Source organism: Chiloscyllium punctatum, chromosome 24 (genome assembly GCF_047496795.1).
Source record: "Chiloscyllium punctatum isolate Juve2018m chromosome 24, sChiPun1.3, whole genome shotgun sequence".
Lineage (NCBI taxonomy): Eukaryota > Metazoa > Chordata > Chondrichthyes > Orectolobiformes > Hemiscylliidae > Chiloscyllium > Chiloscyllium punctatum.
Window position 1 is genome coordinate 67,973,864 of NC_092762.1, and position 26,011 is coordinate 67,999,874.

Consider the following 26,011-nt stretch of genomic DNA (forward strand, 5'->3'; position numbering starts at 1 on the left):
CCCACTGTATCTGTGAATAGTGAACTGGAGGTTTCCATTTATTTCTCCTCCCCTGGCCATCATATTGATGAGGATGAGTCTAGGCATGGGGCTTGGCCTGAGGCTATTTGGCCACAAGTGGCTTCAAGCCTAGTAATCCAAACCTCAAAGCCTAATCAAAACAATCTTGTTTGTTCTCATTTTTCTTATGTGCTGACTTGACCCTGTTTGAATTTTCTGGAGCACGAAGTTGCATAATGCTATATTTAGTGTTGTTGCCTTATTGGAGAGAAAAACCCTAGATCAGAAGATCAAGATCTGATGTGATCAGCAGACTGGGAAAGAAACAAATTAATGGGATCATTGATTGCAACTTTGAATATGGCCTAAGGCTTTGTATTATGCTATTGTCTATGAGGACAAGAATGTGGACATTCCTGACATGGTTTAAAAAGAACTTGCGCCCTGAAGATTTTGTCTTAAAGATTGATTGGTAGACAACAGCATAAAATGGTTTTATAATCTCAGTCATTTATTTAACAGAACACTATTTACCCAAATGAAGTGAGCAATTTCAGTGTAATATCTCATTACAATTTGTTTTCATATACATAGATATGAGAGTGCAAATTACAGTCAGCACTGTTCTTACACAGATTGCCGTTTGTGAGGAAATATATTGCAGAAAAATTTGGTAAAATTGCACCACGTGTTTGCATAAGAACAGTGCTGCTCACAATTTCTACTACATTTGTCAAGGATTTTTCACAGTGATAATATCTTCTTTCAAACAAAATACACGGTTCATCCAAATATCTTCAATCTATGTCTCATATGGATTTGTTAACAGTTGCTGTAGCCTATTTATTCATTGCACATTTACAGTAAAATCATTTTATGAATAAACAGTTTGAATATAAAAATATCAAAAATACAATATAGGTAAATATAGTCTCTGTGTAATGAATTCTAATGGCATTATTTAAAAATAATATGGAGTGTTCAGATTTCTTTTCATTTCAAATAATATACCACATAAAAGTCAATAATAAAGCATCTCCCAAACCATACTCCAATCTGCAGATACTAGCTCTGACCATGTCAGGGGTGGGGGGCGCTGGAGATGAAGATCAAATCGATTTCAGAAACAAGTTCAGCTTGTAACCAGATATGAGTTTGGTGAATTCTGAAACAAATCCAATGTTTTGTACTTGAGGATAAGAATGTTTAACTTGGTCAAATAATTGAGTCCTATGATGACCAGATTATGGAGAGGCTCTTGGGTTCTTGGAATTAGGGAAGAGTTCATTCCTAAACTTGCTCTACTCAAATGGGAGAGCGCGATCATTTTCATTTTCAGTACCTATAAGGTAGCACCATTTAAGGCTGACTGCATGCTCTATGACTATCTTTGGAACACAAAGTTCATCCAGGCTGCAGAACAATGAAGCGCTGGGAACATTACAAAGCTATCCGTGGCATATCATGCTTTTGTTTTTTTTTAACCTTAGGTTCAATAATAATAAAAAAAATTGATTTGGATTTACATTCACGCAAATCCATTATTGAAGTTTTCTAATGAATGGTGCTTGAGGCATATAAATCACCAAGAGTCCATGTTTGAGCTTCGACTCATTATTTAATATGTGGTTGCCCCAGGGAATACTATATTTTGGAAATTTTAAGAGATCATTTTAATAATAATAATTGACAAAATGAATGGCATGCTACTAAAATGAATACCGTACCAATAGTGTTGAAATGAACTTAAGCCTTGAAGTGACAATAAGTGGTCCAATTTGGGTTACTTGAACTTTGGATATAAAGCTTGCATGCATGTGCAAAAGCAATCCTGAACATCAATTTTTGTTACAAATATTGAGCCAATTTGAATGAAATGCATACTATTAACAATCAAATGATTAGAGAGATACTGGGAGAGAATGAATCTCTGATTTCTGGCAACTTAATACACATTTACATCTGATTAAACTTAAGACATTACATGAAGTGATTCCCTGGTAATGCTTGGAACATTAAGTAGAAAGCATTTATCTAAACATTTTTGGTTTAGGTATTGGAGCTATTGCATTAAATATTTTTGTTTTTAGTGAAATGTTGTCCAAAATGTTTGTCACTAGCCATGTGTGGCGAATCGAGAATCCAGATAGGAAAAAGTAAATGTTTAATTAACAAAATTAGATAACATACACTGTTACTAAGCATGATATCTCAATATTCATGTTCACACAGTGACTGCATGTGCATTTGAACATGTTTGTACCTTTGTTTGTGAAAAGGTGTGAACAGCATAGGATTTACTTCCTCAGTTACTGGTTGCCTGCTAAAATGGAGTCAAATGAAACCATGGAACTATAACACCATGGAAACACCAAAAATATCAAACAGAGAAGGGAGTTGACATTGAGATCAGCTCGACCGATCGAAATAACTGCTCCAGGCCAGCAAGTGAATGTGGCAAACCAGAGCATGGACAGGCCTGGCATGTCTTGCTGTGGACATCAACGTTCCCAGCAATCTCTCTGATGAAGTCCAAATAACATTCAGTGCAGCCGGTCAAAAACTTAGGATACTAAAATCTGATGTGTCTGTTCAATTAACATCAGAATTCCAAACTTTGCTGAAAGACAGAATTTCTCAGTGAGTTGGTAGATTTAAGTTGAATGAATATTCAATACGTCTTTGTATTGAATGTCATATTGCTTAATTGTTGTCACCATGGTGACGTGTGCTTAGTCAGAGATTTCTATTGGACATTACTCTGCTAGTGAAGAATAGATCTATACCTGACATTTAGTTGTCTAACAACATTATGTTTGTTATGTAATATGAGTTTTGATGATCTGGTGAAGGTTAATTCTTAACAAGAACTAAATATTTACAAGTATTTCTAACTTAAACATTGGCTTTATACCCACCAATTTTATTCCCTGTTGAAGATGGTGAAGTGCAATGTTATACTGGGTATAAAAGCCAGAACCCCACCTAATCCAGTGAATTAAGTTAAAATTTCTCTCTTAATCATAGATGCTTTAGTTTAGGTTATATACCAAGTATTTACCATGTGTGTGATCACTGCTCGGGCAACAGGAAAGCATAATCGCAATGTTTCTTTGTAGTGGTCTAATTATACAAATTGAATTTCTTTAAGTTTGGAAACCTGAATGGGCTTTGGCTTTCAGACACCAAAACTAAGAAATCCAATCAAAGATTCCCTTGCACCACAGAACAAATTCAAAAAATTAACAGTCAAAGAAAATCACATAACTAGAGTTAAATAGACTGGAATAACAGAATACATTATATATAGGCACTAACAGATCAGGAGGAAAGGCACTATGTTTCATTCAAGTTGCAGCAACTAAACGGACTCTTATTGTGGCCTAGCACAGTCTTCAGTCAGTCAGAATCCTAGCCTTTTCAAGATTTACCACAATGGTCCTCGAAACAGTATCAGAACGTTTTCCAACGTCTTAGTGAATGCATGACTTCAGAATCTTTCCTGCACCACATCTGTTTCTCCTTCAGGCATACTTTGGGAGAATGCGTTTGTTATTGTGTTTGTACCTGAAGCAGGCCTCTTCTTTCGGATGCTTGCCCCTGAGGTGATGAGGTCAGCGTAGCCTTTGTCCTGTGAAAAGGCATAGGCAGAGCGCCGTTGTGTCGAACCTCTTCTGAAGTGAGTAGCCTTGTTATTTGATGTTTGCTGAGTTTTGTTTAGATTTTCGTAAGTAGCCTGAAAATGATGAAAAAAATGTGAACACATTATGGAAAGATCTTGTTCTCCTTCACATGTACCCACTTAGATCCTGCATCAAAAACGTTAATTCAATGGGGTCCTCTCTCAACCGTGATAGTTCACTTACAGTCGGAATCCTCTGTGAAATACTGGCATCCATTGTTTGCCTGTGGCTTTAAGACACTGGGGGTAATTTTCAACTTCACCATGTTAACAGTAACTAGAGGATGTGGATCAGTGTTCAATGCCTTTTGGCTCTGGAGCTTCATGCAATGTTTTACCAACAGCTCTCTGTGTGACTAGTGGACCAGCACATTGTTGCTCAGCACCTAACTGCAGTGCAGCAGTGGAAATGACATGAATGCATGCTCCCATGACAATCAGTGCCTATTTCTTCATGAATAATGGTTCAAATCATCTGATCATCTTAGGAATCCCTGTTTCCAATGTTGGCCAGACAAAATGCTACCCCCTCTATTGCATTCTGAACCTCTGATGGAAGATCCCTCAGGGAAACATACCTCGAAGGCAGTTCCAAAGAGATTGGGTACAGATGCCAGACCACCTTACAACACTTGTTGCTCTATTCTGAGAAATAATTAAAGGTCCCAAAGTTTCTCGATGCTTTAGTGAATGAACGATTTAGCAAATAAGTTAATAAATGGATGGATGAATGTGTAGGTAGAAAATGGAGTAGACTGGGAGAGGTAAATGAGTAAGCGCATAAAGAGGGTGAGGGAACTGGGTAAGGATTAGGGTGGTGCATCTCCCCCACTTCCTACACCTCTGCCCTTGAACCCCACCCCTCCAATCGCAGCAAGGATAGAACTCCCTTTGTCCTCACCTTGCAGTCCACCAGTCTCCAGATACAATACATCATCCCCCACCATTACTGCCACCTACAATCAGACCCCACCACCAGAGGTATATTTCCCTCCCCACCCTTATCCACACTCCTCAGAGACCATTCCCCTGTGACTCCTTCATTAGGTACACGCCCCCCACCAATCGACCCTCCACTCCTGGCACTTTCCCTTGCCACCACTAGAGGTGTAAAACCTGCACCCACACCTCCCCCCTCACATCTAGCAGAGATGTTCCTGTACATCCAAACACCTCACTTACTTTGTCCATTGCTCTTAAAGTGGTCTCCTCTACATTGGGGAGACAGGACGCCAACCTACGGAACGTTTCAGAAAACATCTCTGGGATACGCACCAAGCAACCCCACCACCCTGTGGTCAACCACTTCAACATCCCCTCCCACTCTGCTAAGGACATGCAAGTCGTGGGCCTCTTCCACTGCCATATCCTAGCCACCTGATAGCTGGAGAAAGAACACCTCATCTTCCACCTTGGGACCTTCCAACCATACAGCACCAACAATCGATTTCACCAGTTTCCTCATCTCCCCTACTCCCACATTATTCCAGATCCAACTTGGCACCACATCTTGAACTGTCCCACCTGTCCATCTTCCTTTCCACCTCTCTGCTCCACCCTATCATCATCACCCCTACCTGCATCCACCTATCGCCTTCCTAGCTACTTTCCCAGCCCCACCCCGCTCCTTTTTATCTCTGAGCCCCCTTGGCACTCCTCCTCCCTATTCCTGATGAAGAGCTTATGTCTGAAACGTCAACTTTCCTGCTCCTCGGATGCTGCCTGACATGCTGTACTTTTCCAGCACCACACTTTTTGACTCTGGCAGCTGAATAGGTGGATTAAGTCATAGAACATAGAACATAGAACATAGAACAATACAGCGCAGTACAGGCCCTTCGGCCCTCGATGTTGCGCCGATCAAAGCCCACCTAACCTACACTAACCCACTATCCTCCATATACCTATCCAATGCCCGCTTAAATACCCATAAAGAGGGAGAGTCCACTACTGCTACTGGCAGGGCATTCCATGATCTTACGACTCGCTGAGTGAAGAACCTACCCCTAACATCAGTCCTATATCTACCCCCCCTTAATTTAAAGCTATGCCCCCTTGTAATAGCTGACTCCATACGCGGAAAAAGGTTCTCACTGTCAACCCTATCTAACCCCCTAATCATCTTGTACACCTCTATCAAATCACCCCTAAACCTTCTTTTCTCCAAAGAAAACAACCCCAAGTGCCTCAGCCTTTCCTCATAGGATCTTCCTACCATACCAGGCAACATCCTGGTAAACTTCCTCTGCACCCGTTCCAGTGCCTCCACATCCTTCCTATAGTATGGCGACCAAAACTGCACACAATATTCCAGAAGCGGCCGCACCAGAGTCTTATACAACTGCAGCATGACCTCAGGACTCCGGAACTCAATTCCTCTACCAATAAAAGCCAGTACGCCATATGCCTTCTTCACTGCACTATTTACCTGGGTGGCAACTTTCAGAGATCTGTGTACATGGACACCAAGATCCCTCTGCTCTTCCACACTACCAAGTAGTCTACCATTAGCCCAGTAATCCATCTTTTTATTACTCTTACCAAAGTGAATCACTTCACACTTAGCTACATTGAACTCCATTTGCCACCTTTCTGCCCAGCTCTGCAGCTTCTCTATATCCCGCTGTAACCTGCCATATCCTTCCTCACTGTCTACAACTCCTCCGACTTTCGTATCATCCGCAAACTTGCTCACCCAACCTTCTAACCCTTCCTCCAGGTCATTTATAAAAATGACAAACAGCAATGGTCCCAAAACAGATCCTTGCGGAACACCACTAGTGACGGCACTCCAAGATGAATCTTTGCCATCAACTACTACCCTCTGTCTTCTTCCAGAGAGCCAATTCCTAATCCAAACCTCCAACTCACCCTCAATGCCATATCTCTGTATTTTCTGCAGTAGCCTACCATGGGGGACCTTATCAAACGCCTTACTAAAATCCATATATACTACATCTACCGCTTTCCCCTCATCTACCTCCTTCGTCACCTTCTCAGAGGTATGGTTGGGTTTGATGGGGCTGAGTCAGGGGTGTACGGTCTAGTCAGGTCAGGTTCTGGGGAGTGTTGGAGGGATTACGAGTGTTGCGGGGTGGAAGGGATGTCATTTGCTTGGGACCCAGGAGTTTGTCTTTAACAGTTCCTACTTAACTCTTTAGGTAAATAAGTTCCTAAGTAACTCTTTAGGTAAATGTCAGAGACATTTTCACAGGGTCCCAGGAAACTGGGAAGCTACCCAACAGAAGCTCAAATGTTCCGGGCAATTCCCGTAGCCAGTGCATTGGGAATGCTATGGGGTTCCATTGCATATTTTGGATGGTATGTCTGGTCTCTGACAATCTAGAGAATGGAGGATTTGGGCCAATATAATAATGTAATAATCATGTAACGATGTAATAATAACAACTATAATGGAACAATATAACAGTATAACAGTTAAACTGTTATAAAGCCTGTTGAGTTGGCCTGCCAGGTTTTCTTTCATAAGATTAAGCTATGACTCTTGTCAACTAACTTAAATGATCAGGTTCCAAGGCTTGTTGCTATTCATTCTGGGATTATCTTTTACTGGAAATCCTCGCAACAAAGTTACCATGAAGTAACATAGAATCTCTCAGAAAATCAGTTTTGTTTTAATGAAAAATAGATTTGTTGCAATAGATCAATAATTCATGTCTGCATGTTTATTCATCATTATTCTCAAAGCTTCCATTTCAGAGGTAACTAATGAATCAGCAATACCACACCTATACACAAATGCCATTCAGAAGGGGTTCTGATAGAAAGCTCCTCTTTGCAGCATAGTTCCAGACCTTGGATGCAGCCTTGATCAGACCCCACTGGAGTACACCATTCAATTTTGGGCATCCCACTGCCAGAAGAATTTATTGACCTTAGAGAGGTTGAAGCCCTGATTCTTCCGAATGATACTAGGGGGATTAATAGGCTACATTACAAGGACAGGCTCTGTAAACATGGTTTGTGCTTCCTTGGTATAGAATTTGGAGGAGGTATTTAACGTGATAAAAGGACTTGACAGTATTTCCTTTAGTGGACGGGTCTTGTATAGCTGGTATCAGATTTAAGTTTTGGTTTTTCCTAAGTGAGAGCCTGCTCATTTAGGAGTGTAATCAGAGAGTAGGGGTATCAATGGATATGTGCCAAAGAATTCAGAGCTAGTTCCCCTGTTTCTTGTCTCAGAACCCAACAACGATTCTCAGTGGGAAAGCTCCTTCTACAATGTATTGTTCATCAGGAAGCACCTAAACTAAAAACAATCCTTTTTGTAAAGTAACTTTTAATCACTCATCAAGGTTAATTAAATCATGGAGAGCATGGATAGGGTAAATAGTCAAGTCTTTTTCCCAGTTTACAGGAGTCCAAAACTAGACGGTATAGGTTTAAGGTGAGAAAGGAAAGATTTAAAAGGGACCTGAAGGGAACCTCATGCAGTGTGTGGTGAATGTATGGAACAAGAGACCAGAGGATGTGGTGAAGGTAGGTGCAATTATAACATTTAAAAGGCATCTGGATGGGTATATGAATAGGAAGGGTTTAGAGGGATATGGGCCAAATGCTGGCAAAATGGACTAGATCAGTTTAGAATATCTGGTCGGCATGGACGAGTTGGACCGAAGGATGTGTTTCTGTGCTGTACAATTCTACGACTCTATGACTGTGACTGTGGGAAAACCTTCTCAAAAGAGATTCAGGAAGAAAGTGCTTTCACAGATCCCCCCCTGAATCCAGGTGGCTGACGGATGAGACACTGTGACTTAGCAGCTGCTACCTTCCCCTGCACCCACCTCCAACTACCATTCCTCAATTGCCCCCACAGTCCCTACAGTCAATAGAACCAGGCCCCCATCTCCATTCTCCGAGCATGCCCAGATTTGAACACTTTGCCAGCCCCTCCACAACTCCGTCCTCCATCACCCCCTCACCTCCCCTCAGACCCTCTCACACCCTGACACCCACCAGGCTTCCAGGCAGGGCAGAAAGCAATGGCATTACTAACGTATTGTGAATTTGGGGGAGTATCCTGAGATTTCCCTCCACTGTCTTCCATAGAAAAATCATGCTGGGCTCAGAGCATGAACTTTATTTATCTCTCCACAGATGGAACCAGAACTGCCAAGTTTCTCCAGCATTTTCTGTTTTTATTGCCTTAGACTCTCTGGCTGACAACACTTCCCACCACCAGTTCAACAAAAATTATGCCTGGCTTGGTTTTCCCTTCATGGATGCTGCCAAGCCAGCAGAGTATTCACACCATTTTCTGTATCTAGTTCAGATTTCTAACATCCACAGTAACCTGCATACTGAAAGTGTTGTTTCCATCATTAACATTTGGAACTGAGCTCTGAATCTATGCTACTTTTGAATGGTTGCCCCCACCCATTATCAGAGCTGACTGTCCTAAAGCAGCCAGGAGATGTATGGAAACAATGTTCCACATTCACCTTCGGACTACTGCTCTGAAGAGTCTTAGATTAGATTACTTACAGTGTGGAAACAGGCCCTTCGGCCCAACAAGTCCACACCGCCCCGCCGAAGCACAACCTACCCATACCCCTACATCTACCCCTTACCTAACACTACGGGCAATTTAACATGGCCAATTCACCTGACCTGCACATCTTTGGACTGTGGGAGGAAACCGGAGCACCCGGAGGAAACCCACGCAGACACGGGGAGAACGTGCAAACTCCACACAGTCAGTCGCCTGAGGCGGGAATTGAACCCAGGTCTCTGGCGCTGTGAGGCAGCAGTGCTAACCACTGTGCCACCATGCCGCTTCAGCTGCTGCCTTGAGACAAATAGTTTAGCTATATTTTATTGTGAGGAGGGAAGAAACATTAGGAATAAGCTTCAATTGTCCACATTCATAATATTAAAATATTATTGTAATTAAAAGAAGCATTACTGTAGTGATTGGAACCAGGTAGATCTTGTTGACTATGAGATCCTTGATTGGGGTTTTTACCCTGGTCAATTAGGAAACTGACCCATATAAACATGGGATTTAGAATCCCCCAGTTCAGAAGACTGACTCTGAGCTGACTGACCACAGCCAATGTACTGTGCACAAGTAAATAAAGGGTGACTTGGTGACGGGATACCAGCCTCTATGCAGTTATTTCAGTTACCATCATCAGTTCTAAAGAGGGACCACTCAAAACATTAACTCTGTTTCTCTCTCCACAGGTGTAGCCAGACCTTGTATTGAGACTGGCTCAAATGCAATAAGGGGTACATTGGGTTCCAAGAGATCAGTTGTGTTAGGGGACTCTCTACCCGAGGCACAGACAGACGTTTCTGTGGCCAGCAGCAAAAAAAAATCATAATGATGTGTTGCTCGCTGGTGCCAGGATAAGAGTGGGTGCAGAATGTTCTCAAGAGGGAGAGGGACCAGCAGGAGGTTATTGTACACATTGGAATCAATGACATATGAAGTGAAAAGGATGAGATTCTGAAGAAAGAATATAGAGATTTAGGCAGGAATTTAAAACGGAGGTCCTCGAGGGTAGGAATATCTGGATTACTCCCAGTGTTGCAAGCTTGTGAGGCGAAGAATAGGAGGATAGAACTGATGAATGCATGGCTGAAGAGCTGGTGTATGGGAGAAGGATTTACATTTTTGGATCATTGGAATCCCTTCTGGGGTAGAAGTGACCTGTACAAGAAAGATGGATTGCACCTGAATTGGAAGGGGACTAAAATAACGGCAGGGAGATTTGCTAGAGCTGCTCAGGAGGATTTAAACTATTAGGGCGGGGGGGGGGGGAATCCCAGGGAGATAGTGAGGAACTGTTGAACTCAGAAATAAGAAAGGTATGATCACCTTATTGGGATTGTATTATAGACTCCCTAATAGTCAGCAGGAAAGTGAGAAACAAATGAGCAAGGATATCTCAGTTATCTGTAAGAATAATAGGGTGGTTATGGTAGGGGATTTCAACTTTCAAAACATAGACTGGGACTGTCATAGGGTTAAGGATTTAGATGGAGAGGACCTGCTGGTCCTTGAGAACATTCTGCACCCTCTCTGAGACATCACTGATCCTGGCACGAGCGAGGCAACACACCATTCTGATTTTTCACTGCTGGCTGCAGAAACATCTGTCGGTGCCTCAGATTAGAGAGTCCCCTAACACAATTGATCTCTTGGAACCCAATGTACCCCTCATTGCATTTGAGCCAGTCTCGATACCAGATCTGGCAGCATCTGTAGAGAGAGATGTTTTGAGTGGTCCCTCTTTAGAACTGGTGTGTACAAAAAAAATTTCTGATTCAATATCTAGATGTACCTACTAGACAAGATGCAAAACTTAACCTAATCTTGGGAAATAAGGCAGGGCAGGTATCTGAGGTATCAGTGGGAGAGCACTTTGGGGCCAGCGACCATAATTCTATTAGTTTTAAAATAGTGATGGAAAAGGATAGACCAAATCTAAAAGTTGAAGTTCTAAATTGGAGGAAGGTTAATTTGATGGTATTAGGCAAAAATGTTCAAAAGCTGATTGGGGGCAAAGGTTTGCAGGTAAAGGGGCGGCTGGAAAATGGGAAGCCTTCAGAAATGGGATAATGAGACTCCAGGGATAGTATATTTCTGTCAGGGTGAAAGGAAAGGCTGGTAGGTATAGGGAATGCTGGATGCCTAAATAAATTGAGGGTTTGGTTAAGAAAAAGGAAGCATATGTCAGGTATAGACAAAATAGATCGAATGAATCCTTAGAAGAGTATAAAGGCAGGAGGAGTATACTTAAGAAGGAAATCAGGAAGGCAAAAAGGGTATATGAAATAGTTTTGGCAAATAGAGTTAAGGAGAATCCAAAGGGTTTTTATAAATACATTAAGGACAAAAGGGTAACTAGGGAGAGATAGGACCCCTCAAAGATCAGCAAGGCGGCCTTTGTGTGGAGGTACAGGAGGTGGTGTAGATACTAAACGAGTATTTTGCATCAGTATTTACTGTGGAAAAGGATGTGGATGATATAAACTGTAGGGAAATAGATGGTGACATCTTGACAAATGCCCATATTACAGAGGAGGTGGTGCTGGATGTCTTGAAAAACATAAAAGTGGATAAATCCCCAGGACCTGATCAGGTGTATCCAAGAACTCTGTGGAAGCTAGGGAAGTGATGCTGGTGACAGGTGAGGTGCCAGAAGACTGGAGGTTGGCTAACGTGGTACCACTACTTAAGAAAGGTGCTAAGGAAATGCCAGGGTACCATAGACCAGTGAGCCTGACATTGGTGGTGGGCAAGTTGTTGGAGGGAATTCTGGGGGACAGGTTTTAGATGTATTTGCAAAGGCAAACACTGATTAGGGATGTCAACATGGCTTTGTGCATGGGAAATCATGTCTCACAAACTTGATTAAGTTTTTTGAAGAAGTAACAAAGAGGATTGATGAGTGCAGAGCAGTGGACGTGATCTATAAGGACTTCAGTAAGGCTTCAACAAGGTTCCATGGAAGACTGGTTAGCAAGGTTAGATCTCAAGGAATACAGGGAGAACTAGCCATTTGGATACAGAACTGGCTCGAAGGAAGAAGACAGAGGGTGGTGGTGGAGGGTTATTTTTCAGATTGGAGGCCTGTGACCAGTGGAATGCCACAAGGATCGGTGCTGAGTCCACTACTTTTCATCATTTATATGAATGATATGGATGTGAGCATAAGAGCTATAGTTAGTAAGTTTGCAGATGACACCAAAATTGGAGGGGTACTGGATAGCGAAGGATGTTACCTCAGAGTACAACAGGATCTTGATCAAATGGGCCAATAGTCAGAGGAGTGGCAGATGGAGTTTAATTCAGATAAATGCAAGATGCTGCATTTTGGAAAAGCAAATCTTAGCAGGACTTATACACTTAAGGGTAAGGTCCTAGGGAGTGTTGCTGAACAAAGAGACCTTGGAGTGCAGGTTCATAGCTCCTTGAAAGTAGAGTCACAGGTAGATAGGGTAGTGAAGAAGGTGTCTGGTATGCTTTCCTTTATTGGTCAGAGTATTGAGTACTGGAGTTGGGAGGTCATGTTGTGGTTGTATAAGACATTGGTTAGGCTACTTTTGGAATACTGCATGCAATTCTGGTCTCCTTCCTATCGAAAGGATGTTGTGAAACTTGAAAGGGTTCAGAAAAGATTTACAAGGATGTTGCCAGGGTTGGAGGATTTGAGCAATGGGGAGAGGTTGAATAGGCTGGGGCTGTTTTCCCTGGAGCGTCGGAGGCTGAAGGATGACCTTATAGTGGTTTATGACATCATGAGGGTCATGGATAGGATAAATAGACAAAGTCTCTTCTCTGGGGTGAGGGAGTCCAGAACTAGGGGGTATAGGTTTAAGGTGAGACTGGAAAGATATAAAGAGACCTAACGGGTGTTACATGTGTGGAATGAGCTGCCAGAGCAAGTGGTGGAGGTTGGTACAATTACAACATTTAAAAGGCATTTGGATGGGTATATGAATAGCAAGGGTTTAGAGGGACATGGGCCGAGTACTTGCAGGTGGGACTAGATTGGGTTGGGCTTTCTGGTCGGCATGGACAGGTTGGGTGAAATGGTCTGTTTCCATGCTGTACATCTCAATGACTCTATGGCCTGTTGAGTTTTGCCAACACTCTCTGTGTTTGTTTCAGATTTCCAGCATCAGCATATCTTGCCTTTATCACCATCACTTTAGAAATAGTAGATGCACTGAACATTTCAAAGCAACAGTACTTACTCTTCCAGCAGTTTTGGAGTGGAAGACTCGCCAAATTAATCGTATTGTAATGGAAGGGATAAAATTTACAGCAATAGTCAGTAGGATGGTGAGCCAGACATAAGGCTGTTTAAAAATATTTAATGCTGCTCCTGTAAAATAAAAAGCAAAAATAATAAGCACTCAAAATCCTGACACTAACCATATTTGCAGATTATTGTGGAGGCTCTGAATTGTCTCAATGGAATTACTGTACACAAATTTAACTAAGCAGACTGCTTGTTTGACCAGCTCTTCCCATTACCAGCCCCTTTGGGTTAGTAGCCTTTACTACACACAGTGTGCAATCTACCGACTGAACCAGGGCTCCTTTGCTGCTACCTTCCTCCCCGCTGCCTCCTCTGCCTGCAAGGACAACAAAAGTAGCTGCACTGGAGCATCATGTCACTGTCAAGTTGTCAAACATTCCACCTTTGGTGCATGTTTAATGTTCTTTACATCATTGCTGGGTTAAAGTCAGGGAATTCCTTTTCTATGAGTCACTGTGGCTCAAGAGAGAAGATTTGCCATTAACTCCGAATTGAAATGGGGATCGGTAATAAATCTAAAATTGTGCAAGACTTTGGTTTGGCTGCATTTAGAATACTATGTACAGTTCTGGTCACCACATTACCAAAAGGATGTAGACGCTTTGGAGAGGCTGCAGAGAAGGTTTACAAGGATGTTGCCTGAAGGTGCTAGCTATGAAGAGAGAGTGAGTAGGTTAGTATTGTTTGCATTAGAAAAAAGGAGATTGTGGGGGGACCTGATTGAGGTCTACAAAATCATGAAGGGTATAGACAGGGTGGATAGAGATAAGCTTTTTCCCAGGATGAGGGATTCAATAATGAGAGGTCACACTTTCAAGGTGAGAGATGAAAAGTTTAAGTGGGATACACGTGTAAAGTACTTTACACAGAGGGTGGTAGGTGCCTGGAACGCATTGCCAGCAGAGGTAGTAGAGGCAGGCATGGTAGATTAATTTAATGTGCATCCGGACAGATGCATGAGTAAGTGGGGAGCAGAGGGATACAGATCCTCAGGAATTGGGCGATAAGTTTCAACAGTGGATTTGGGTTGGCTCAGGCTTGGAGGGCCAAAGGGCCTGTTCCTGGAGTGTAAATTTTCTTTGTTCTTTGTTCTAAATCTCATCATTCCCAATGAGGAGAATGAAAAGGTAAGGGGATATGGGACTGAATTTTCCTTCAGAAATCTATTATCTTTCTGACGGTCATATAGCAGTGCTCCCAATAGAACTGGGGAAACCTTGCTTTTCGGAATTGAGCATTTCATTGAGCATATTGAAGACAGAGATAGTAGGTCTTTATTGTCAAGGGGATCAAGGGTTACGGGGAGAAAGCGGGAAAATGGGATCGACAAACTTATCAGCCATGATTGAATGGCGGAGCAGACTCAATGGGCTGAATGGCTTAAGTTGTGCTCCTATGTCTTATGGTCTTATAAGAAATAGGAGCAGGAGTAGGGCATCTGGTCCCTTGAGCCTGCTCTGCCATTCAATAAGATCGTGGCTGATCTTTTCATTCAGCACTCATCTTCACTTACCCACCCTCTCACCATAATCCTTAACTCCTTTACTCTTCAAAAATCTAGTTATCTCTTCCTCTTTGATCCCGAATAGTTTTCTCCCAGCTCCAACAAACCCGATGGCAAGTACTTACTGCATGCCTGCTCTGTGACAGGACTGACTGACAAGTAAGTAATGTTCACACAAATGCAGACGACAAATACTCACACACACACAAAAAACACACTGTGCACACATGAATTACAGAAAGCTCTAAGGTTGAGTCAGATACATTAGGATCCTGATCGTGATTGGGATTACAGGATGCTTCTGTATTTCAATCTTGGGTTGAACTGGCAGCTATCATTCTAATGTTGCAGCAAGGACACGGAGTGCTCAGGGGCATGTATTCAACTCATGGACTGAACTAGACTGCATCTCCAGGGTCGTCACTTGCTCTCAGGCATTCAGAGCCTACTTTGTTGCTCACAGTTTCCCTGCTGTGCATTACCTTGTCTTGCATTTTTGCATCTTACCCCCTTAGACAGAGACACTATGGTCACATTATCATGCCTCTTAGTGCAAACACAAAGGCAGGAAGCATGTCATTATTATCAGCAGGCCTCAGTCAGGTCAAAGGAGATAGGTTTCACTCAGGGATTCCCAACATGTTAAGTCAAGGGCAGCCATTGATACCAATCCAGACCCTGTACAGGGTGATCAGAGTCAGTACCCTCCACTTAGAAGGGGTGAAGAGCCAAATAATGGGCAGTCCACTATCTGTCTTGACTCTTTCTGCCCTATTGTAGGCTCTTTTCCTCATGGAATGTGAGACAGAGAGAGGGAAAAACAGGTAATATGGGAGATGAAAGTGGATGGTAGTTATTATTGTTGGTGCTGGTGTAGAGATTTCCCAAGCGAGTGAGTAGGTAGTGCAAAGGGCATGCATGCTTAGTGGTATCGAGGGTTAGGGTGGGTGACGGTGTACAGGAAAATTATTACGATCAATAATGAATATGGTAGATCATGAACCATGGTGGGAGGTGATGCAATAGCAGAGACAAAGTGACTGTTAGCTTTTGGAGAGAAGATGGTCGTTTAGTCCTTGGTAGAGTGGAGAAGGACAGTGATCTTCTTGCTAGTGTGCTGGGCATTCCTCCAGATGGTTAACATTGCAGTGAGCTGCATGGCTTCCTCAGGCTAGGCTGGCATCACCCCACCCAGCAGGACCCCCAGGACCCTGCCCACAAAGCTAGGTGTTGATACCCCCTGTCTCCCCTATCCAAGGCCAATGTGAGGAACTGTGCAGGGCAGCTCTGACCTAACAGTGCTTGTCAGAGTGCATAATGGATTTTTAAAGATGGTATGGGCACAAGGGATGCAAGTCAATCCAGGATATCCACTGACCGTGATCAAAAAGGGTGGAAATCAGACATGAGAGATGCCATGGAGGTGCAGTGGGTAATTAATGTGGCCAGTTTGACAAGAGACAGTAAGACAATCCACTAGGCCTCATATAGAAAATCCCTCCAAAAAAAAAAGATGCCACACAACTCAGATTTCACCAAAGATTCATTGGTTCCAAGCATTGCCCTCCAGCAGATGTATGCTTTTTCTGATTATCTGTGATTTCAAAATCACCTTTGTCTCTCCACAACTCATTAACAAGCTCTTTGAAGCATTTAATAGGCTGTTAGTTGGAGGAGAGTTGGTGCTGGCTCCTTCCAGACTGGAGGCACTGGAACACTGGTGTACCATAAAAAGAGTACAATGTTCAAACGATGCCTGCCCTTGACCCCTCAGCCAGGGGTGACTGTGGATCAGGCTCTCAGAAGCAAAGATCCATGTGCACAAAACCAGATGAACTTTACTATTTAAGGATTGACCTGGAATCACACCTCGGGCTTCACTATTTAAATAACTCAGTTTATTCTCAGAATCACTGAGACCAAGTTTTTTTGAAAATTTATATCCAACTGAAAAGGATATGATTGCTGAGAACTTTAATCCGGCTGCTTCACACTGTGACTCAATAAATCTCTGACCCCCATCATTCCAATCATGTCAGTGTTCATTGTTCGATCAAATATAAATTTAAAAGTCAGGAGGATGAACAAAGTATGTGATCCACTTAAATAAAGGGTAGCACGGTGGCTCAGTGGTTAGCATTGTTGCTTCACAGCTCCAGGGACCTGAGTTTGATTTCAGCCTCAGGTGACTGTCTGTGTGGAGTTTCCACATTCTCCCCGTGTCTGTGTGGATTTCCTCCCACAATCCAAAGATGTGCAGGTCAGGTGAATTGGCCATGTTAAGTTGTCCATAGTATTAGGTGCATTAGAGAGGGGTAAATATAGGGTAGGGGAATGGGTTTGGGTGGGTTAATCTTTGCAGGGTCAGTGTGGACTTGTTGGACCAAATGGCCTATTCCATACTGTAGGGAATCTAATCTAAAAACAGAGAATGCTGGAAGTACTCAGCGTTTATGGAGAGTGAGACAGAGTTAATGTTACAAGAGCAAAGACTCAGTTCTGAAAAAAGTATTTCGACCCAAAACATTAATGTTATTTCTCTTGCTGTGGATACCGCCAGATCTGCTGAGTTTTTCCAGCATTCTGTTATAATTTCAGCTATCCAGCAGCCACAGTATTTTGCTTTTATTCTTGTGATTTCCTTTAAATGTTCTTAACATTTTAGTGCAGATTGAAAATGATCAATTGTCACAAAGCTAGTCCCTTTTTTTCTAAAAGCTGACCCTTGGCTCAAGGAGACTCTGTCTTTGATTTTTTTTCAGAGGGGCTCTGAACAGGTCAGGCTCTGAACAGTCTGGTTTGGTACAGAGATGAAAAGGATTTTGAGAGGCCTTTTGTTTATATTTAAACAGGTGAGACTTCAGGCCAAAGTGGTCATGTTTTAGAAGTGACCTGTATAATGAAAGAGAGTAGTCAGCTCTCCAGCTGAGCAGTTTAGTTCAATCCTGAACTGGTTGGGAGTTCAACAGGGAGCTATGTGGAAACTCTCTCTCTCTCTCTCTCTCTCTCTCTCTTTCTGCTTTTCAATTCAACCTTGTAAGCATGTGTTCCATTTATACTGGCTTTTAAAGGGAGTTTGCTTATTGGGACTGTTGTGTATGTTTGGAACACCATTGTTTAGATAGACTGAGTTCTGTGGGGTGGGGGTTCCTTATTCTGTTCTTTGTGTTTCGTTGTGTAAATTTGTGAATACATTTTTGGCTGCTTTAAAATCTAGTAGTCAACCTAGCTACCTCACTCTGGGTAATTTTCACTGTACACTTACCGAAACAAATTGCAAAGTTATGGGCCGGGGTTGCCTGCTTAAGCATGTTCCGAATGGTCTGGCTTACTCCATAACACAATAAAAGGCCAGAGGGGATAAACATGTAAGAAAGACGCAAGATGCGTTAGGGACTGCTTGAAACCACAGAAATATCATTCCAGAGATGTGAAGGTTAGGTGAATTGGCCACCGGTAAAAATTGCCCATAGTGTTCAGGCATTTGTCGGTTAGGTGCATTAGTTGAGGGTAAATGTAGAGTAGTAAGGGAATGGGTCTGGGTGGGTTATTCTTTGGGGGGGGTCGGTTTGGACTTGTAGGGCTGAATGGCCTGTTCCCACACTGTAGCAATTCTACGATTCTAAGGTCATTTGAAGCACTAGAGAGTGACAAATGCTGGAAGATTTCTCAAAGCTAAGAAAATATTCTCTTCAACCCCAATGAATTCAGTGAAAAACCTGGAACTGAGGTACAAATTTGTATTCTATCAGTTAATCTTGCAATCTGTTGCAAATTTGCATTGACTAAACTGCTAAAATAATTCACTTATCTGCTGTTAAGTATCAACAAACCTAAACATTAAGTTGCTTTCTTACCATGGAACTGGAACATATCTGGTGCTAGTTGAGTCAAGAAGGTGCTTTGGGTTAGAAAGGTGATGCAAAAGTATAGTGCAAGACTGATGATGATAGACAAAACAGTGGGAACTGTCCAATATGAAATCTCTAACATAACCTGTTGAGAGAATAAATTATTACCTTGAATATTCAGAGATTTACAGAAGTCAAACTACCTTTACTTTTCAACACTTCTGCATGAAACTGCTTTCATTTAGACAATTAAGCATTTGAAAAGAAAGCTCTCTAGATATACAAGAGAATTATTTCATATCTAAATACTAATCAATCTAGCTGCAGTTGACTCTTGGATATGTCCATCACTTTCAGAGTGCAACAAAATACTTTAATTCCTCAGAATCCTTTGAACTGGACCACAATAGAAGTGTTTAAATCAAGTCATAGAGATGTACACCATGGAAACAGACCCTTCATTCCAACTCGTCCATGCCGATCCTAAATTAAATCGAGTCCCATTTGGCAGCACTTGGCCCATATCCCTCTAAACCCTTCCTATTCATATACCCATCCAAATGCCTTTTAAATGTTGTAATTGTATCAGCCTTCACCACTTCCTCTGGCAGCTCATTCCACACATGCACCACCCTCTGCATGAAAACGTTGTCCCTTAAGTCCCTTTTATACCTTTCCCCTCTCCCCCTAAACCTATGCCCTCTAGTTCTGGACTCCCTCACCCCAGGAAAAATATTTTGTCTATTTACCCTATCCATGCCCCTCATGATTTTATAAACCTCTATAAGGTCAACCCTCGACATCCGACGCTCAGGGAAAACATCTCCAGTCTATTCAGCCTCTCCCTTTGGCTCAAATCCTCTAAATCTGGCAACATCCTTGTAAATCTTTTCTGAACCCCTTCAAGTTTCACAACATCCTTCCGATTGGAGGGAGACCAGAACTGCACGCAATACTCCAAAAGTAGCCTAACCAATGTCCTGTACAGCCACAATATGACCTCCCAACTCCCATATCAATGTTCTGACCAATAAAGGCATTTTCCTTCTTCACTATCCTATCTACCTGTGACTCCAGTTTCAAAGAACTATGAATCTGCACTCCAAGGTCTTTTTGTTCGGCAACACACCCCAGGGCTTTACCATTAAGTGTATAAGTCCTGCTCTGATTTGCCTTTCCAAAATGCAGCACCTCACATTTATCAAAATTAAACTCCATCTGCCACTCCTCAGCCCATTGGCCCATCTGATCAAGACCCTGTTGTATTCTGAGGTAACCTTCTTCACTGACCACTAACCTCCAATTTTGGTGTCATCTGCAAAATGATCACACTCAAGTACAATCACATCCATCGCTTAAACCAATATTTTTGGCTAAAGGATATTTTCAACTGGAGTAGAAATCACAGATCCATGACTAAATTAAATCATATAACATTTACAATATAAAAGTGGGGCACATAAATAATGTCTGTAATACCTTGAAAAAACAGGCACTTACTTATAAATGTGTAATGAAGCATTTCCTTTAACAAGGTTATGTTGTCCTTAGTTTTTTTTCAGAGGTCATGAAAGACAGATACCAAAAAGTCTAAGTTGAAGGGTTTCAGGCCCAGTTTGATTATACCTAACAGATACTGCTTCAGTAAAAGGCTTTCAAGTTTTTGAAAAAATAACTTGTACAATGAAAGGGGTGTGGCCAGTTTTCCCAGCTCAGCTTTTCTCTAGCTTGGTTTGGTTTGGTTTTGAGCACTTGTGTTGTAAAAGCTGCTAGACCCAAAGAAGCAGGTCCATGATAATCTCTCTCCGACTTGTCTCCTGTTAAGAACCTGTGTTTGATTTTCCCATAAAAGGGTATTTATGGAAGTTGTTGCAACTATTGGGAACAGCGTTAGTAATTTGGGATGAGCTGTTGGGTTTTCGGATAGGTTAAGTTACTCGGTATTATGTTTTCTTTTGTTTGTGTTTCATTCGGTAATCTTGTAAATAAAGTCTGTTTTGTTTAAAACTAAGTGGTTTGACCAGTGTTATCTCTCTTGGAATAGCCACTTTACACATGTATAAACAACTAGCAAAGTTAGGGTCTCAGCTACATCCTTGAAATGTTTTGAGGGATCTGGCCTGATCCATAACAAATGTCAATGTAATGAGTGTAACTGCTTCTTACTGGAGAGATCGCCTATCCTTTCTGTAATGTTTGTCAAGACACTGGTCATTCATTCAATATCAAAGCCTGTGCTTTGTTGTTTTTCAAGGAGAAGTGAATAGAGATGTAAAAACATGGTTTCCAAACAGAGTCATTAAAACCCATATAATTACGAGGATAATTTGCATTGCTCAGTTTGTAAAGCAATCATCTGGGATAGTACTGGGAGACCAATTAAAGGATGGATTGAGACATGCTTCATAATTTTCTGCATCTCGAAGATTGAATGTAAAAGGATCCAGACTCCCTTAACATTTGTCAAATCACACCGGAGGGGGCTTTAACCAATTGTCCATATAGCCTACTCAGAAGCCCAGCCCTGCTCTATATGCACCCTTGCTTATTCTTTGATACAATGTGGGCATCATTGGCAAGGTCAGCATTTTATTGGCCCTTCCCTAATTGCCTTGATCTGAGTGGTTTCCTCAGGAATTTCAGCGGTCAGTTAAAATTGCTGCAAACTTGGAGTCATAAGTAGTCCAGACTGAGTAAGGATGAGATATTTACTACCTTGAAAGGACATTAGTGAACCAGACGGGCTTTTACAACAATTAATGATTGTATCATTCTCACCATTACTGAGGTAAGTCTTCAATTCAAGATTTCCACATAATTAATCCAGTGACATTACAATTACCATCTTCCACTTTATTTTATAACCACCTCTCTCAGATGATCCACAGATCAAAGAAACACTGACTTAATTGATCAGCAAATTTGAACTTCAAAAAAATATTTTCTCAATAGAGTTCTTAGTATAAATAGTCATTAATGTACACTCTACTATGTAGTCCTGTGATGGCCAAAGGTTAAATTATGGACTTACCTCTATATTAACAGAAATTACCACAGCAGTGCCAATAGTTGTTGATAAAGACTGGTAATCTGAGACTGCTACGCCATCTTTCCCTGTTGTATCCAAGAATGCTCCATATGGTATAAAAAATATAACTACTGAACTGAGAAGACCGTGAAATAGAGTAATTAAAAAGATCCTATAATTGAAGAGTTCATTGCATTGTCCAATCTTGTAGAGTTTTGGACACTTGGTAATTAGTTTGTCACTTACATCCTGCAAACACAGAAAGATAGGAAATCATCAGATCACAGCATTGGGATGTCCAATAATCCAAAACTTGATTTAATATAAAATATTATATCAATGTTTCTTAGTTGTCTGGAGTCATTGAGTTCAAACAGTAGTCTGGGAACTCAAACATCATTATAGAGCAAATGGTTTGATGTGGGCAATACAACCAATTCAACGGAATGACATTACTTAGGGCTTGTACACAAGTTATACCTTACTTCATAGGGTGGGGTCATGTGATTAACAATTGGGATTGCAAGCTCCAAGATAGCAATGGCAGATATGGTGTAGACACTTTGATTGGACAATGCTGTCAATCAGAGGTGTGGCCCCTTTAAATGTGGGTGTTTATTTTGACAGTGAGTGTGGTTTAATCAACTAAACCTGGGAGGGCTTATCTCGGCCAAAAACATGATTGCTTCACAGTTACACTGGGGAGCCACTGCACCTTCAGCAGAAAATCAAAACCCAACTCTGACCAATTGGGTCACACCTAGCAATTTCTTTTCGGTTGCTCAATTATTTATGGGGAAATAAGCAAGAAAATAAAATCAATGTTATAAAGGAATAAATGGCAGCCATGACTATCAGAGATGTGCGGTACATATTACTAGGAAAGTGCTAGATGTGAACGATGTATTTATCGAAATCAGATAGAAATCAACAGGCCATATTTAGCTAAGATCCTTCCATTTTGGTGATTTTTGAGCACTGATTGACATCATTGTGTTTTAGAAGTTGATGGGCCCATCTGAGCATTAGCATCTGTCCCTGATTCTTTTTAACTATATTTCCTCTTCCAAGCCCCTAGATGTAAAAGGTGTTCACCAGACTATGCCAACTGTCCAATTATTTAACATTAACACTGGAAACTCATCCACTACTGTGTGAGATGGATCTACCATTGACCACGTGCATGTGAATTCCAATAAAACAGGAAATCTCCTTTAAGTTGTCCAGGGGATGGAGTTAAACGGGATGGAATCCTTACAGCTTTTAGTTTGAGGTGTGATTGATTACACAAACCAGAAGAAATAATGTCCCCATCATGAATCATGCAGTGTCATGGAAAAACAAATAAAGAATATGGATAGATAACGACCAGAGGCTGTTTTATTCTCAATTTTACATGTTTTCAAGGCTAGGGTAAACAACTAAATAATTTGGTTACATTGTAAGGGACCATGAGTAGGATGTATCCACAATAAGATCGAGTGAAGAATTTAGGAGGAACTTCTTTAACTATTGATAAGAACATGAAACCCACTGTAACATGGGATGGTTGAAAGAGACGGAGAAGACCTATGGGGCAACCTTTCACACAGAGGGTGGTGGTGTGTATGGAATGAGTTGCCAGAGGAAGTGGTGGAGGATGGTACAATTACAACATTTCAAAGGCATCTAGATGGGTATATGAATGGAAAGGGTTTACAAGGATATAGGCCAAATGCTGGCAAATGGGACTAGATTAATTTAGGATATCTGGAATGAAGGAATTTACCTGAAGGGTACATCTCTATGAGGTACGAATTTCTTTTAATTCTTTCAAGGGAAGTGGGCATCACTTTCTAATTGCTCTTGAAAAGAGTGGCTTGCTGGATCATTTCAGAGGGCAATTAAAGGTCAATTGCATTGGTCTGGAGTCACTTGTAAGCCAGACCAGGTAAGAATGGGAGACCTTCTTTCCTAAAAGATATCAGTGAACAAGGTGGATTTATACATCAAACAATGGTTTCAGGTTCACCATTATTCAGACTAGCTTTCAATTCCAGGTTAATTAATTAATCAAATGTAAATTCTGCTGGATCCAAAGTGAGATTTGAAACCGTCTTCCCAGAGCATTAACCTGGCTGTCTGGATTACTAGTCCTGTGATATAACCACTATGTCACTTTATTTGACGTGTCACTTCACCTGACAAGGGAGCAGCACTCTGAAAGTTTGTGATTTCAAATAAACTTGTTGCCTGGTGTCATGTGACTTCTGACTCAATTTAGCAATGTGTTACAATTTTCTTCACAGTGCTCTGACCATCACTTGCACTGTTGGAGAATGCCTTGTTTATTTTCACTTGCGGAATCTGATGAACACAGAAGCTTGATGGCCCCTTACCTGATCCAGTGCTCCCAACAGGAGGACAGGCAGCCAGCTGTATGCCACTTTGTAGAAAGAGATGCACCACTTCTCAAAGACAGACTTTAGAGAAAACAGAGATCAGGATTCTGAAGGTTATTGTGCAGGTTAAAGAACAAGCTGATACAAAGCATGTTAAAGCAATCCTATTTCGATATAAACTTAGATTGATTGACAAACTGGAGATTTGATAGAACACAGGGCAGGGCAGAATACATTTTGCATTTGAGTTGTTTTCTTTAGTTTCTGACTGAGAATTAACACCTTTTGACTACTTGTCTGTTACAATTCAATCATTAGAATCACTTACACTGCAAAACAACATGCTGATGATGAATTGATACCAGCTGGGAAAATTGAGTAACTAATCAGTAACCAATGTATCAGCTCTGATGAGAGACTGGATAGGATGGGGTTATATTTCGTACAGCAGAGAATGCTAAGGGGGAAGCCCGACTGAGATGTGCAAAGTTATGAGGGATATAGATAAGGAAAAATGTTTTTTCTTAGTAGATGGGTCATTTAGCCAGGAGACCCAGGTGTAAGTTAAGGAGTAGCAGATTCAGGGAAGATTTGAAGAATATGTTTTTCACCTGGAAGGTGGTGGGTATCTGGAACTCACTGCCTGAAAGGGACATAAAAGCAAGAACCTTCAAGACACTGAAGAAATCTTTAGATGAGCACTTGACGCAACATAGTATACAAGACCATGGGCCAAGTACTGGAAACTGGGATGAGAATGGAAAGGATGGGATGGCACAGTGGCTCAGTGGTTAGCACTGCTGCTTCACAGCACCAGGGACCTAGTTTCCATTCCATCTTTGAGCGACTGTCTGTCTGGAGTTTGCACATTCTCTCTGTGTCTGTGTCAGTTTCCTCTAGGTGCTCCAGTTTCCCCTCCCACAGTCCAAAGCTGTGCAGGTTAGGTGGCTTGGCTATGCTAAATTGCCCATAGTGTCCAGGGATGCGCAGGCTAGGTGGATTCGCCATGGGAAATGCAGGTTACAGGAGTAGGGGGTGGGTCTGGATGGAACACTCTTTGGAAAGTCAGTGTGAACTCAATGGGCCAAGTGGCGTATGTCCGCACTTATAGGAATTCTGTGAATTTTTATTATTGATGACTGGTGCAAGCACAATGAGCAGAAGGGTCTCTTTCCATGCTGTTAAATCTCCATGGTGCTAACAGCTCATCAATAGTAGAGAGGTTGTCAAAGTGTACGATAGCATTACTTCCTTTAGACTGTGGGTAGTGTGATTAAAAAGTCTCCAAGAAGCTGGTTTTCTTGTTGGCAACACCTTCATGTTTTGTAAGGGGAGAGGTCAAGGGGCTGAAGATAGAATAGGAGGAGCAAGATCAATCTTTCTCATGTAAAATCCAGGCTAGCCACATCTCCAAGCCCACCAAGGTTGGTGGGGTAAAGAACCAGTAGCTTCACATATGGACTTTTCACAATTTGGAGAATATTAGCAGTGTGCCCACACTAAAACTTCAGGAAACTGGGGAGGGAGCTGGTTGGCACGGGAGAGCTGAGGGAGCCAGGTCCCTCTCAGACAGTTTACAGATCTCACCTGGTCAAGTTTTCAAGAGGGAAATAGTCTCCTTAAGTATTCTTTTCATATTGTCAAATCAGGCTTGTTTTATACCAAATAAACATGTTGAGTTTTGGTTGTGTGAAGTCAGGTAAGTCCTGGCCTAGAAAGCTCTCAAACAGAGCTGCTAACTGCACCCACTCAGAAATCCTATGCT

At 41.8% G+C, this 26,011-nt stretch overlaps 1 protein-coding gene across 1 annotated transcript in view; it reads right to left on the reverse strand.

Annotated features, from left to right (window-relative positions):
* Nucleotides 1-490: 490 nt before the first annotated feature.
* The window catches only part of atp8b3 (ATPase phospholipid transporting 8B3), a 122,900-nt gene continuing 97,379 nt past the window's right edge, over nt 491-26,011 (reverse strand). Inside the window, exons 25-29 of the mRNA XM_072594085.1 lie at nt 24,244-24,327; nt 21,869-22,114; nt 18,844-18,982; nt 13,415-13,545; nt 491-3,736 (exon numbers count right to left, since the gene is read on the reverse strand). Of these exons, the coding sequence (XP_072450186.1) occupies nt 3,491-3,736; nt 13,415-13,545; nt 18,844-18,982; nt 21,869-22,114; nt 24,244-24,327 (846 nt within the window). The 3' untranslated portion in view covers nt 491-3,490. The remainder of the gene's footprint in view (nt 3,737-13,414; nt 13,546-18,843; nt 18,983-21,868; nt 22,115-24,243; nt 24,328-26,011) is intronic.